Genomic DNA, 14,478 nt, shown 5'->3' on the forward strand with positions numbered 1-14,478 from the left:
AGTGGCACTAAGAACCGACCCAAATGCCTTTGTCTACAAGCACAGAGGCAGTTTGAGTCCTGTCATGAGAACCACTGAAATCAAACAGAGACCCACTCTATGACTGCAGTCGGTACACACCTTGACTTAAAAGTTCTTTGTTGTCAGTAACTGTATGTCACATGGATCCCTGCAAGGCTAGAATAAACACTCGTGGGCCATAGACAACTTGTGTTTCACCTTCATTGCGCAATAAATGCTGGCACTGTACAGCTGGGACTGAACATCCACGTCATTGTTTTCATCATGACACGCACAAAAAAAACCCCCAACACAATAGCAGGAGAGTTGAGCTTTATAGCCCGTATCAACACATATACAATTTTCCTTAAATCAAAACCACTTCTATTTTTCTTATCTGTTATCTCTGACGTCCAGGGTTCCCTTCAGTTTGAGCCGATGTCTTTATTTACTGTATGTCTCCATCGTGTTTGTTCTGGACTGTAGCACACACTGGATTAAGCCAAGTTTTCAAGTTTTGCTTGTCTGAATGAAATCATTTCTACTAATTCAGGGAATATCAGAAAATACTCCTCGTCGGAGGGGGTGTGGCTAATGTTTGATTGACAGCAGCTGCAGCTGAGGCCCACAAGAGGAAAGAGAGACAAACATCTTGTGCGCTGTAGAGAAATAGCATACAATCGTAACCAAGTGACTTTCTCAGTTTAAATGTGTGATGCAGCTGAGCAGCTAATTATCTAAGTAGGTGCTGAATAGCTGCAACAGGAGTGAGCTTTCCCTGGATGAATATTGCTTTGCTAAAATCTAGAACAAAGATTTATGACTATAGCAGGGAACCTAATACTGTTATAGTTCAACAATCTAAAGTTGTCATCTGGCTCAGTGAGACCATCTGCATTGCCTGTGGTAGAACTCTGACAAATGGCTCCATTGAGATTGGACCTACGTATGGACCGTCTGAACAGACTCATACTCAGAGGTTCAGAGGTCGCACAGAGCCTGGACTCTGTGGAGAGGCTTCGAGAAAGCAAGACCATGTGCAAAGTCAAGGCTATCTTGAGTAACATCAACCCCCACCCTGCAACACCACCTCCCCCCAGCAGAGAAGCACCTTCAGCGGTGGACTGCTGTCACACAGCGCCTCCACAGAAAGGCAGAGGTCCTCCCTCATGCTCTGTGCCATCAGGGGGTACAATGACTCTCTCAGGAGGAGGGGGGGTGAGTGAGGTGAGGTCAGCAATGTAGGGTAGGAGATGGGATGTCAGCCTGTGCTGCAGTGTTGTGGGGCCAAGGTGTTATGGTGCATACAGTGACATTGGGATAATGAAGTCTCTTACAATGTAAGGATGTACCTTACCCACCAGGTGGGCCTCCTGCTATCACTTTTATTCTATTTTATACTCTGTACTTTAGTTTAGCGTATGTCCTGTTAGTGTTGTATGTGTCTGTTAGTGTAGTGTATGTCTTGTGGTATGTCCTGTCCTGTGTCGTCTGTGCTTCTTTTTTCTCCTATCCAGTTTATCCATTGTTTATTTATTATGTATGTATGAGCAGTGGAAATGTGCAATTTCCTCTGGGATTAATAAAGTATATATCTATCTATCTATGGACATCCATTATTATTCTGACAATTTTAAGTTAAACTGGGGGGCTGTGATGTTAGCATTCAGAGAATGAAAGATAGAGATAGAATGGTGAGATCTCAATCTCCTATTTATGACTCGTAATTGCAAAAAAGTTAATGTTTGTCATTATCAGTCCTTGCTGTCCCCAGCTGTAACACAGCACAATATTGCATTTAATCTCATTTTATTTCCTTCATGATTTGAGATATTGGAAAATATTACTTATGTGGAAAGTATTAATATTTTTGTGTCAACATCTTGCGTGCGTCTCACATTGTTGGGGTGTAAAGCCCAGTCTGACTGGTTGGAAGTCTCAACATGCCTCCATGAGTGGTGGAAACAACTCAGGAGGCTTCATGGACAGAAGTGTATGCACTGAAACTATATCAGGACCTGACATCTGCAAGACAAACTACAACCTGTAGGAAACCTTGTCTTATACTAGTGCATTAGTAGTCATGTGAAATTATCCAATCCATTGTGTTCTGGTGCAGATGTATGGGTTAGTATTATCTCTTTTCTTTCAAGCTAACTAACAGCACATAAACTACAGACTCACAAATACAATCAGACTCAGCACTAGCAGATGAAAACAGCCTGCATTTAAAAAGAAGAACACAGAGTTGAGCAGCTTTTAATCATATATTGATCAATTTATTCATTCTGTCGAACACGTTTCCTCATTGTTCCAAAGCATTACACAAAGAAGTCATGGTGACATGTCCCATTTGTTTTGACCAGAAAACAGGAAAGAAAAGAAAAAACCAGTATGTGATTATGAAAACTGACACACATTCAAAAATGCTCGCACAAAAGCGAGGACACTTGATGTTTACGGATTTTTGGGTGGTCGACTGCAGCCAATCTGGTATGCCAATTACCTGTTTATATTTTCTTAAGATCCTTCAAATCTACTGCTTGAAGTTCTTTGGAGATTTAATTGTACCTGGAGAAAAAGACGGGGTTGGGATGACTTGTAACGCATCAAGTGATTCAGTATTACAGTAAACTTCCTCATCAGCTTTTGAGGAGATCTAAAGCCACGCAGAGCAGAACCGGTTGGATTTACAGTATGTTAATGCTCGCATGCACGTTGATACAGGCACTGATCTTGACTTCCCGTCTCTTCTTTGTTGGTACTCAGTCAGGAGAGCATTCTGGGAACTATTATTTCTGTCAAACAAGGCAGCCAACAGGATTCCATTAAAAAGTGGTCAGTCCATTTACAATGAACCGTACAGAATGACCAGTTTGGAGGCCCGCTTACTTAAATCGACAAGAATATGGGCCACTGACAAAAAATTAGAACAGCAAAATCAATAACTAGAACTTCAAGCTCATAATTAGCTTAATTCATGTATGTAAATGACAGAAAGTAACAGTAACAATATCTTAACACACAAAAATAGTGGCTTAACTCCAGGACCTTCAGACATCTTTTCACGATACAATACATTACGCTCAATACAAGCTGACCCTAGGTATATTTTGTCCAGAACGGCTCAGCAAGCCAGTGCTGACAATTCTGGACAATGTAATAAAATCCAGAAAAACAATCAAAGGAAGCTCACAATTAGCTTCTGTTTAAAAACAAACAAAATAAAAAGAAATATACAAATTTAAAAAAAAAACAACAACTCCAAGAACAGCAAAACCAAGCATAAGTAGTATGATCTATAATTAAGGCGAGTTAAAATATTGCAGAATAATTTGGCCCCTGTGTCACGAACAGACTGCCACAACAGTCAGAGCTTCTTGACTCCGTATCGCCGCGTGGATGCAGAGAAGTGAGGATGAACTGAGGTTAGAGAAAAAAAAAAAAGGAAAGAAAAACAAAGCCAGAGACAAAAAAAAAAACTGTCCTATTTCGAGAGAAATTGATTTCATTTGGTATAATTAGGTTTCTTCCTCAGGAACATGTTAAAGGGAACACAGAGGACCTTCTTAGAAACTTAATACAAAATATCAAAAAACAAGATCAGAAAAGGGATTGAAGGTTGGTAACGTGATTAATTTGTGTGTATCTGACACTGTTTATCTTTTAAGCACAGAATGCACTGTAGAGGAGGGCAGGCACCAAGATCAGAAAATATAAAACTGTTGCTCGATTGGGCAACTTGATATGACGGATTGGTGATGACGTGCCCTGTGGGAAGTGTTTGTGCCCCCTGAAAGTCCTCCTCTTGATTAAGAGCAGTTGGACAAAGAAATGAAGGAAAAAGGAGTAATGGGATAAGAAGTCATGTTTCTGAGATACAAAGTGATGCGGATCCTCTTCTTTTTATTTTCGTACTGGTCATTTCCCCACAAACTGTCCCTTGGCTCCCTGTTAGTTAAAAAGGCTGGGGCTTAGCGGAGTCATCTTTAAGACCTGGGGTCACTCGATGTGTGAGGATCCACTGATAAGCTGTCTGGCTGATACAAAGGTATCAGAGCACCCAACAGGAGGAGGCATGGCTGTGTGTTTCCACTAAAGATGTCCACTGTCCTCCTTTGTGAGGCGGGGCTGTCGTCCTGTTCTCTCTTGCACCCCACCTTCTCATCTCTTTCACAAGGTTCACACCCATTCCTGCATAGAGCGTTTGCAGTACAGTATGTGGCGTGGCGTACCCTTCCTCTTGAACTGCACCACAGTATAAATCAGCACCAGCAGGCACAGCGCGAGGACGCAGGGGATGACAATGGCGATGGCCTTCACTGTGTTCGCCTCGTTGTCCAGCTCGATCACCACGTCCGAGTTGCCGTCATCGGCTGGCGGCCGTGCGGGGTCAATCGGCCTCAGCTCACAGCCCATGAAGTCCTTGAGGATGGAGCGCGGGTAGCCCGGCTCCACTCGGAGGAACTGGTTATTAAACTTCCAGTATTCTTTACCCTTGTAGAAGTAGGTGAAGCCTGAGAGAGGGAAATAAAGGAGAAACAGAAACTATTAAGTACTGTTAGGTTTCCGTATCCATTACAACCTGGACACAAGTGGGTCTGCATGCAAAGGGTCTCTACAAAGTACTAGAGATGCTTGTCATTAAGAGGTTGAACCACTTAGAAAATATAGTAGTCAGTGAAAGCAGAGGTTTGTACTTTAATTGGGAAAATACTTGATATATCCTTCCTATTGTGATATTTAAACTGATTTCAGTTTACCGTCTGTGTTTTCTGCGAACAGGTAACAAATGGGGTAAATAGTACGAAACACAACGCTGGTTTAATCATTTCGCTTCTCATTCAGTGGTGAATATAGCAGTCAGATTTGAACCAGATGGAGGTCAAAGATGTATGAGTAAGGATTCAATTGAACTATTAAAAGTAAAAGGTATGTAGTGGATATGAGTCTTTAAATGCTGTTTAAATATTATCGTGTCAGGATTTTACTGTTGCAGACAAAATCTTACAGTAAAACAAAGTGTAATCCTGGGTCAGAAGTTCCGTGCAAAATTTGATTGACTCATGCCTCTCCTACACAGGGTTGCACCTAGCTGGCAAGCAAAATAATTGAATATCAATAACAATAGACTTTATTTTATTATGTGATATCATGATATCATGGGTTTAAAAGCTTGATTGTGTTTCAGTGTAGTACCTAGTAACTATGTCAAAAATGCATGAAATACTACATATTATTTAAGCTCGGTCACCACGAGATGCAATCCATCTGTAAGAAATAAATATAAACTGCAAAAATGACTGGAGTGACTGCACTACGTTACATCCCCTCCTGATCGTAGTGGTGGAGCCGTGTTAGTACTTCTGGCTGCCAAAACACATTTCAATGATTTGTACTACCATCGCTTGTTTGGCTTTTTCTGGCGAGAAGTGCGTCTGTGTTTAAAGTTCTTCGTGTGTCTGCCAAGCTGGGTGGGGTTCAACTCGCTTTGAATTCAGGGAGAGAGTTTCATCCTAATCAAAATATTGAACAAACTCTGCCTTGGGACACCTGGTTCTCTCTCCTCAGAAAATAACAGATGAAATAAAATCGAAGCGCTGGCGACAACACCGTGGGGTTGTTTCAGCTTGATCGCTCAGCTGACTGTCCCTCAGGACTGATTATATCTGGTCATGAGGGAGGAAACACCCGGCTGGAAGTCACACCGCAGCTAATATCACACAACAACACATAAAATGTCACGGAGACCCGAGCAGCTATGGTGCTTCCCAAACCAGAAGAGTCCTGGTGGCCAAGAACTGATTTGATTTGGTTCTCCTGTTCAAGAGCAACAAAAATTGTGACAGAAGCTATGAAACATTCTCTTAACTTCAACCACAGATCAAACACATATAACCATTCCAACAGTTTAACATTAACATAAATAATTTATGAGATTATACTGCGGTCTCTTTTTCCTGCACCATGGTATTAACGAACTGTGAATCGATGTGTGTTTAGGTTGACTGTAAACTTTGCAGCTGCCTGCTTGTCACTGGCTCTGAATGCTTGTCGGGAAAAAATAAAATAAAAATGCTGAGTTAAACAGAGAATGACAGCCTGGATGAATTTTCAAGCTCTCCTCTTCCTCACTGGACCACTTTGTTTCTAACTATTTATTATTAATGGTCGCTCCTCTCGGAGAATGTAAAGGTTGGGCAGCTCTAAATTTCCAGTCAGAAGGTGAGGCGGCTGCTGGAGAAGTCGGGGCTTCTTAAATCACCAGTGAGGCCAAGATGTGAGGACGTAAGGAGGCGTGTAGGAGTTGTTAAAAGTGCGTGAGACAAATATACAGGATGGAATATAATGAATTTTTTTTTTTCAAATATATGACAAAACTAATTATAAATCATGTTTAGCAAAGTTCAAAGTCATCTGAGAGAAACATAACCACCAATTAAACTTCCTGTCTGTGCAAGAATTCATTCATTTAGCTGGTTACTGGGTCTTAAAAGCCCAGCAGAATGTCGGCTCACATCTAAAAACTCATTTCTAAGCAGCAGGAAATCAAAGAGGTCACTTGGGGACAACATTTACTGCTTTCTTGCCAATAGATTTCAGCAGGAAGAAATTAGCTTTGCTAAATCATGAGCATGTTGGATCCCTCACATTGTGTCATTGGGGAGTTCCATACCATAACTATGTCAAAAAAAGACCGAGACAAAGGTTAAAACTTGCTAAATTAGATTTGCTGGTTGCCAAGTAAAATTGTGCAGTAAAATTTGTTTAGCATGTGAATGCCTTCACAATCTGCTTTAACTAAACGTTTGTGAGGTCAGTCTCTATGTCGACACGGATAGTCAGAGATCTCACATGAAGTGACTCATCCAACCCAGCTGGACCGGCTGACGACAGAAGGCTCAGATTACAACACACACACAAGGAGGAAGTGTGACATCATCATGTGTTCAGGAAGAAATTACTCCACTGATTCTTTACAGAGAGAATAGATGTTTGCTGAAAGCTTAACGGTCAAAATCCTATTGATATAACCTTTATATATATACACATGTATATTATATAACATAAAAACAAATCCAGCTTGATTAACACTAAAGAAAGTATGAAATAGAAAACAACAAGGCTTGGAAATACAAAAAGAACCCCTTCAGGGTTCATCTGAATTAGACGAAAACATTTTTCTGCATTCGCAAATTTTGCTATGAACCACCCTGATAGCAGCTTCTTTCTTACTTTCCTCCAAGACTGAACACGGAGTATTTTTTCTGCCACAGAGAAATCTGGATGAAGTAAGACAAAGATGGGGTTGCTGAACACAAACCTCCAGCGTTGTGTTGCATATGAATATCCAGAGAGAGATAGAGAGGCTTAGAGGTGAGATGGACGGTTATTGTGAGTTAGAGCCAGGTCAGCATCACCCCGAGGCCTCTGCGCTGAAACATGTTGCCCCCTGCACATTACCATTGGCAGCAGCGCTCAATTATGACTGGGAATTTGGGTCAATGTTATGAAAGTGCCCCTTGACACACTGTCTGAATTTAGCAAGCCAGCCAAATAAATGCAAGCTGACACACATACGAGCTGAAACATCTGATCCACACAAACACCAATCATCCCCTTAGATATCAAGCTACCCTTCACGCCTCGACTGATGCCCGCTGCACCTGGCCTCACCGGCAGACATGCCTGGCTACAGATCTGGCAGCAGATCTGCAGAACAGATGGCCTGAGCATTCAGGACCACCTGTCCCGCTTTTTCCAACCCAGGCAATGCCAAGAACAGGCCAAAACCAACCTGGCATGATACAACCAATGGCAGAGGCATTTTGCCACTTCACACTGTTTTTCAGGCCAATGGGTTTGCTTCCGTGCATCGAAGTCCCGCCTCTCTATCCATGGAAAGAGCCAACTGGCTTGAAGTGCAATGTGCACCCAGCAGTGGTCTTTTCACAATCTTAATCCAACTGGGTCTTATGGCACCCTGGAAAGCATGGACTGATTATGGAACATTCTGCATGTGAAACAATTCGAAAACAAACAATTTGCCAAAGTTCATGAATTTTTCAACATGCTAAATATGTTACAAGGTAAAACAATAACAACATTACTTTCAAACACAATAGTGGCAGTGCCAGGCACCTTATGGAACCTGGACTCCGTTTGTCCTTAATTTGCTATTCTTTATTTCCCTTCATGTTTGGACGTGCGTCATTCCTTGAGACTCAGTTTAATTACTAGGACAAATTTCAATCAATGCTACTCTGGTTTACCTCTTGCACAGAATGTACCAGTGATCAGATAAAATCAATGCTGCCTGGCATGTCAACCTTAATGTCATTGCAAAATCACAGCAGTGAGCAGGACAATGCGTACCGTTGGCTTTATCAACGAAGGCCCCCTGTGGTGAGTCAGGCACACCTCTCCATACTGTGATGGGCTTGGGATAGCCAGGGTCCATGGTTCTCATTTCTTCATTGTAGCGCCAGTACCTAAGGGGTAACAAACGATGAGCCACAGGAAGTTGAAGCAGGTACCGACTGCACCTTTGAATGCAGTAGGTGTAAAGGAATAGTAGGAGTTGAAAGGAGTAGAAGGACCAAACAGACCACAAGTGGTGACTCATGCTCATCATAATACCACAATTCTGCTGGTTCAACTAGACTGTCTACCTCTGCTAACCAGATTGCATTTTTTCATCCATGTTTGTTCAAAGGATTCTTCAGAGATTTCAAAAAAATTGTTGTTGAGTAGTCACACTTGAAACGGGCAAGAGGTGCATTGATTTTATGGCTGATCTAAATCAAGGCTGATATGTGAGTATTTTTGCAGCCTTGGTGGAGGTACACCTCTGAAGTTTGACTGTTTTCAACAAGATCCTTAAGTTTGAAAAAGGACAAAAATAAAGTTTTAGGCTTTGACTCAGAAAAAGCTGACTGTGAAGAATGTGAGCATCCCAACAATTACCATTAGACAAGTGATTGATGCGACTGTTTGAGTGTCTTTTTATGTACACTCATGCATGCTCCAGCTTTTTTTTTTAAATAATTATGGCATAGCACAAAACTGCAGATGACAATAACTAAGTTGTAAGTGTACAACACATGAAATGACAGTGAGGTTAGCGGGGGGGAAAAACAAACTTTTTAAGGTATTTATTTATAGTTATGCTTTTTTTCGAGCTGTTAATACATTTTTTGGGGAGTCCTTATCACTTCTGAAACCCTTCTTGTACCCACCTGTCCCCTTTAAAGAAGTAGGTTTTAGCCACATCCTCCCACCAAACAGCAGTCTCGATACTCTGGGCTGGCATTCCATGGCCAAACTGACTGATGTCTTTTGGGTATCCAGACTGCAACACTGTGTCCTTAAACACCCAGAACTGCTTCCCTGCACATTGAGAAAGAGACAGAGAAATAAATTAGCAGAAAGACGCTATTGAGCAGCTGGGATTACCCTCCAGGAACAACACACGAAAAAGCTAGATTTAAAAAGACAGAAACAACCCTTTTAACAAATGGTAGGCAATAACCTGCTGCCTCGTATTACTGTATTTGATGTTGATGTTTCCTTAATTTAAAATGGGACTCAGACGTTGTGACAGGCTCTCCTTGACCTTGCTTGGAGGTATTCTGGGAACTTTTTTAGAGTTGTTGATCTGAGCAGCTAACACTGGGATGAGATAAAATGAAACAGGAACAACCTTTGTGACAAGATAAGCGATGAAAGAGTCAAATTAAAATGTACTTTTTTCAAGTCCAAATGCTGCAAAAAAAATGCCTGAATATTATTTTGTACTTTATATTATTTATCATGACCTTTGTATGCGTCACTCCCCACTTCCTTTTGACTAATTAGGTTAAACACCAGGTTTCTGACACATTGACCCCAGGAAGTGTTTTTTTTTCTTCAATGACGGAGGTGGAGGGTGGACCAGGAGGAAGTGGACAGACGGAGAAAAAGAAAATGGAAAAGGAAAGGATATTAAAAAATCTGAATCATCCTAATGACTCACTGCACAATTTGTTTCTGGACTCTTATCACATCCTTTCAGATAATTGTCACTTGATTAATCCGTCAGGCTGGAGGCTGTAATTCCATACATGAGAAACAGTTCTCCTCACAAAGAGTATAATGTTGATTATATCTGTATTGCAGACATAGCTAGAGTTTCTAAAAAAATTATTCTCAGGGCTAACCAATGTAAATGTGTCCCTTTGGGATCAAACTCCTGACCTCATCAGGTTGGTAAGATTCCTTCAGGTAAAGGTGGAGACCGAGCAACAAATGAAAAGACTGGAGGAATGGAAAATAAGTAAATGATGATTGTAAACAGGCTTCAATGAATGGTACATTTTCAGTGAACAGACTTCTAAAAATGCTTCATACTTGCCACATCCATTCACTCACACACATTCATATTCATCCTGAGTGACACAATGCAGTCACACATGCACAAAGATGAAATACACATCTATTCATAACTCTGAAGCCTCGGCTGCTAAATAAACATAAAAAGACTACAGGGGTAAATATATAATACACTACATACTAAGGCAACAAAACCATTTTCCACTGAAATTGCAGATAAACCTTAGCACTGACAAAAAGTGCTATTTGTTTGGGAGACTAAATACATTGGCGTGAAAGGAAACATATCTGTTTTCAACAGCATTTCCACTTGTTCTTTGGCTTCTTAATAGCCCTGCATCTGAGACTTAACATTTAAGAATTATTTCTACTACACAGCAGAGGTGAGGGTGAGAGATTAATAGCTGGTCGTGAGGAAGGAACAGTAGGACAAAGTGCTGGCTGGACCGAAGTGGGAATGTAGTGGCCTCTTTTGGAAAAGGAAATTCCTGTCATTTCTCCTCTCTCTCTTACAGTGCTCCTCTTATTCTGGGTCACACTTCCTGTGGCCCTGTCGCACACACAAACACTATGCAAGCTGAGATTAATAGCGGATGGGATGGGGGGGGTGTTCCTACACGCACTGGATATGAGGGCACAATGTTGAGCTTTTGAAATCTGAGGTGTAAATGAAGCACACTGGGGGTACCTGAGGGGGGAGCTGATTATTTTCTTCTAGTCTTCTATGCTTGAAGTCGATCCCAGCTGACTTTGGGTCACATGAATGAGCTGCATGAATTAAATCTGTTAAAGGCCATCTCATGGCCTGTGTGTCATTATTTCAGTTGCTTTGGAGTATTCCATGGGATTTAATGTTGAGGTTTCCTGAATTTAAAATAGTTACAGAAAATATATTGTATTGTTTGAATATTTGTAAAGCAGAAATATCATTTTAGGATGACTGCATGTAGTTTAATAGCATAATGTATTAAAAATAAAGCTGCATTTGGGTAAAACAGGGCAGGGAAACTGTTAGAGTCAATTTTATTTGATTTTAAAAAAAATCCTGTCTTGATATCCTAAATAAAACAAGATTGCTCTTTTTTAGAACTGGAATTGACTTGCATCTCTCTCATAAAACTCTGGCTTTATCTTCAAAGCTGTGAGGGCTGCTTTCATGTCGCAGTGGCTTCAGCATCTGCTGTGCTGTAACGAATAATCCACCGCCAGCCTCCACAGCGCGTCAAGTGTTATATAGGTTCAACGCTGTTTCAAAAAGGGAATCCTCCCCCCTGACACAGGCCACACACAATTAATGAGTACCTACAGACACACCTACACACACGGGCGCTTCAGTGATGTGATCCCGCTTGACTCTTTCTTGCCCTGTTTAATATTCAGTCGTCTGATGAAAATGATTTACATTCTGATTTACTGCATTATAAACACTGAATCCTTCCTTGAATATCAATGTACATATTGAACGTTCTTGAAGAGAAATCCTTGAACATAATCATTCATTTTTCCAGTGACACTATCCTTTTATTTTTAACAGGACTGTCATGTTTCTCTTGGGTGGTTGTGAGTCTCCGCAAAAGAAAAGTCCAATACTAAAGAGTCTAAATGAAGTTCAGTTATCACACATAATTATCTTACTGTTCATATCAAAATTATGAATAACACTGACAGCAGACAAGAAAAAGCTCTGTTCCGAACCACATCATATGTAATGGATGCCAACATGCCAGCAAATCACATTTTGCCCTCTTAAACCTCAAGAAAAACTTGAATGAAATTATGTTCTTTTTTCCATCAGTCTGTTTTTCCTGTTGCAGGCATCAGAAACATCTTAGGTGAGGCAGACACACATGATCGCAGTCATACTGAGTATCTGCATGGCATCCATGAAGTGAGCAGTTGTCTGTCTCAGAAAGCACCACTGGTAATCCACAACTGAGGATGCATATCGATATGTGGAGATCCTGCTGCATGTATGAGGTGGCTTTAGGTAACCACGCTACTGCAAAAACTAATTTGATAATTTTGAATCTATAAAGCATCCTCTTAGCTTCCACCACTGTGTTATAAATACAGCTTTTAACTTCGTACATCTGTTTGCAGGATGTCAATGCACTGCAAAAAACATTAAGTGGGATTTAGAAAGGTGACACAGGGCTTGAATGTACTGTTGTGTGTCATTTACACGTGATAAACAGACTGCATAACCTCGACTGGCGTTTTTTGCAGAATGAAAACAGGGAATCACTGACTTGAAATCTGGCACAAGCAGCACCGTCTGATTGAAAAACTCGAGCTGGACCTATTTATTTTATGAACCAGTGGTGTCTGCTTACTGACCAGTTCTGTGATACCATTACACCATTACGGTAATCAGCGCCCTAGCCATGACTTCAGCTCAAATGTGACTCAAAATCCTCCATCTGCGAATAGATCTTGTGAGAACTGGTCATAGAAGGTGCTGTTAGATAATAATAAAAAAAAATGGTTCATTAGGCAAAAACCCAGGGAGCTGCATTTTGCTTTCAGAATGATTTTCTTCCTAATCCTTTATTCCAAATAGGAAAATTCAGAATAAAACCTCCTGGGAAATCAGCAGTGCCTGTTCAAATGAAAAACTGCATTGTATTTGTATAAATTTTCAATGTCTGTGTGCGATCCTGCTGCCGCTCCCCAGTCCAGAAACAGAGAAGGGTGGAGGACACTGAAATCAAACTCCCACAGCTTATGGCTCGCGCGGGGCCGGCACTTTGCATTTTGCAAAAATGATTTGATGTTGAAAATTGAAACAGGTTTGAATTAAAATTTGTGGTTTTCATCTCAGCTGACTTTCATCGCTTAACAACTTCTCCTTTCATCAACACGCCACCCCTGGGCTTCTCTCTCTGGAGTGCATTCAAACAGGAGTTTACAAAATTGCTTCGTTAGTTTGTGGTTTCTTTTGAGTGGATTTTCAGCTTTAGACATTAATAAGCTTTAAAATCTGTCTTAGACTGAGTTCGGTCAAGATTTGAATATGAAGACAGTCACTTCAAAAAAATGGTAAATCAAAATTAGAAATGATAAAAACGCAGACAGCATGTATTGTTGAGCTACGCATACTAATTGTGTTGATTGAAATCATAATGTTCCTACCAGAGACACAAAACCATACAGCAGATTTTCTAAGTCAGGACAATAGTGTGTCAGTGTGAACTCACACATATAATTCCCACTTCACATGGGAAACAAAGAAGGAACATATAGACCCAAAGTTTAGATCAGATGAAGCTACATCAAGTGCAGCTTTGGCTCACCTTTGAAGAAGACAAACTTGCCCTCGCTGTTCTCGTACACGGCGTCTATCTTGGGAGGAAGACCCCTCCAGAAAACATTGATGAGCATGGGGTATCCTGGCATCACAGAGTTATCTCTCACTCGCCAAAACCAGTGGTCCTAGCAAAGAGACATAAGAGGACATGGTCAGAAGACAGACAAACATCATCAAGATCAGACATGACCTTTGCTCCTTCAGTTTTGATCAGCATACTTTTGTCTTCTGTGAATTCACTACTTTACAGACGTGTAGGTCTGAAGGGGGGTGGGGGTGGGGGGGGGGGTCACCAGACACTCGTGGTTTAGTAAATGTACATTCACATAAGAGACTAAAGTCATCACAACAACTTTGGTAAGTGCTCTATCAATCAGACGCAGATATTTCATTGTTAGAAGTCCTCATTCCTGAAGTCTCTTCCATTGTTTATTACTTATTGACATAAATGTTTGTGTTTGAGATTTTGAAGTGATTCATATTCATTTGTATAGTTTCTGTAGACAGAGATGAAAACTATTTGATAGATGGTATATGTGAGCCTCGTCACCTTCCCCTCACTGATAAAAAGATGTGTCTAGTCTTTCAGTGATGTTGCCATGTTTAAGCGAAATAGGTCTAAAAGGGCTGGCATATAATACGTTTACTTCAAAAAGTACAATCTGTGAGATGGATCATGATGTAGAAAATCAGTTAATGACAATTCACAAAAACCTACATGAATCTGCATAAATCGTTTCAAATAGCAGCTAGAAAAACTTAGAGGATCTTGCACAACACAATGCCCTGAATCAGGAAAT

General features: G+C 40.8%; 1 protein-coding gene across 1 annotated transcript in view; it reads right to left on the minus strand.

Annotated features, from left to right (window-relative positions):
* Window positions 1-2,253: 2,253 nt before the first annotated feature.
* LOC137587631 (matrix metalloproteinase-16-like) overlaps window positions 2,254-14,478 on the minus strand; it is a 67,309-nt gene continuing 55,084 nt past the window's right edge. Inside the window, exons 7-10 of the mRNA XM_068304180.1 lie at window positions 13,665-13,803; window positions 9,240-9,390; window positions 8,377-8,492; window positions 2,254-4,517 (exon numbers count right to left, since the gene is read on the minus strand). Coding sequence (XP_068160281.1) covers window positions 4,183-4,517; window positions 8,377-8,492; window positions 9,240-9,390; window positions 13,665-13,803 — 741 coding nt within the window. The 3' untranslated portion in view covers window positions 2,254-4,182. The remainder of the gene's footprint in view (window positions 4,518-8,376; window positions 8,493-9,239; window positions 9,391-13,664; window positions 13,804-14,478) is intronic.

The sequence above is a fragment of the Antennarius striatus genome, chromosome 20 (assembly GCF_040054535.1).
Source record: "Antennarius striatus isolate MH-2024 chromosome 20, ASM4005453v1, whole genome shotgun sequence".
In the NCBI taxonomy this organism is placed as follows: Eukaryota; Metazoa; Chordata; class Actinopteri; order Lophiiformes; family Antennariidae; genus Antennarius; species Antennarius striatus.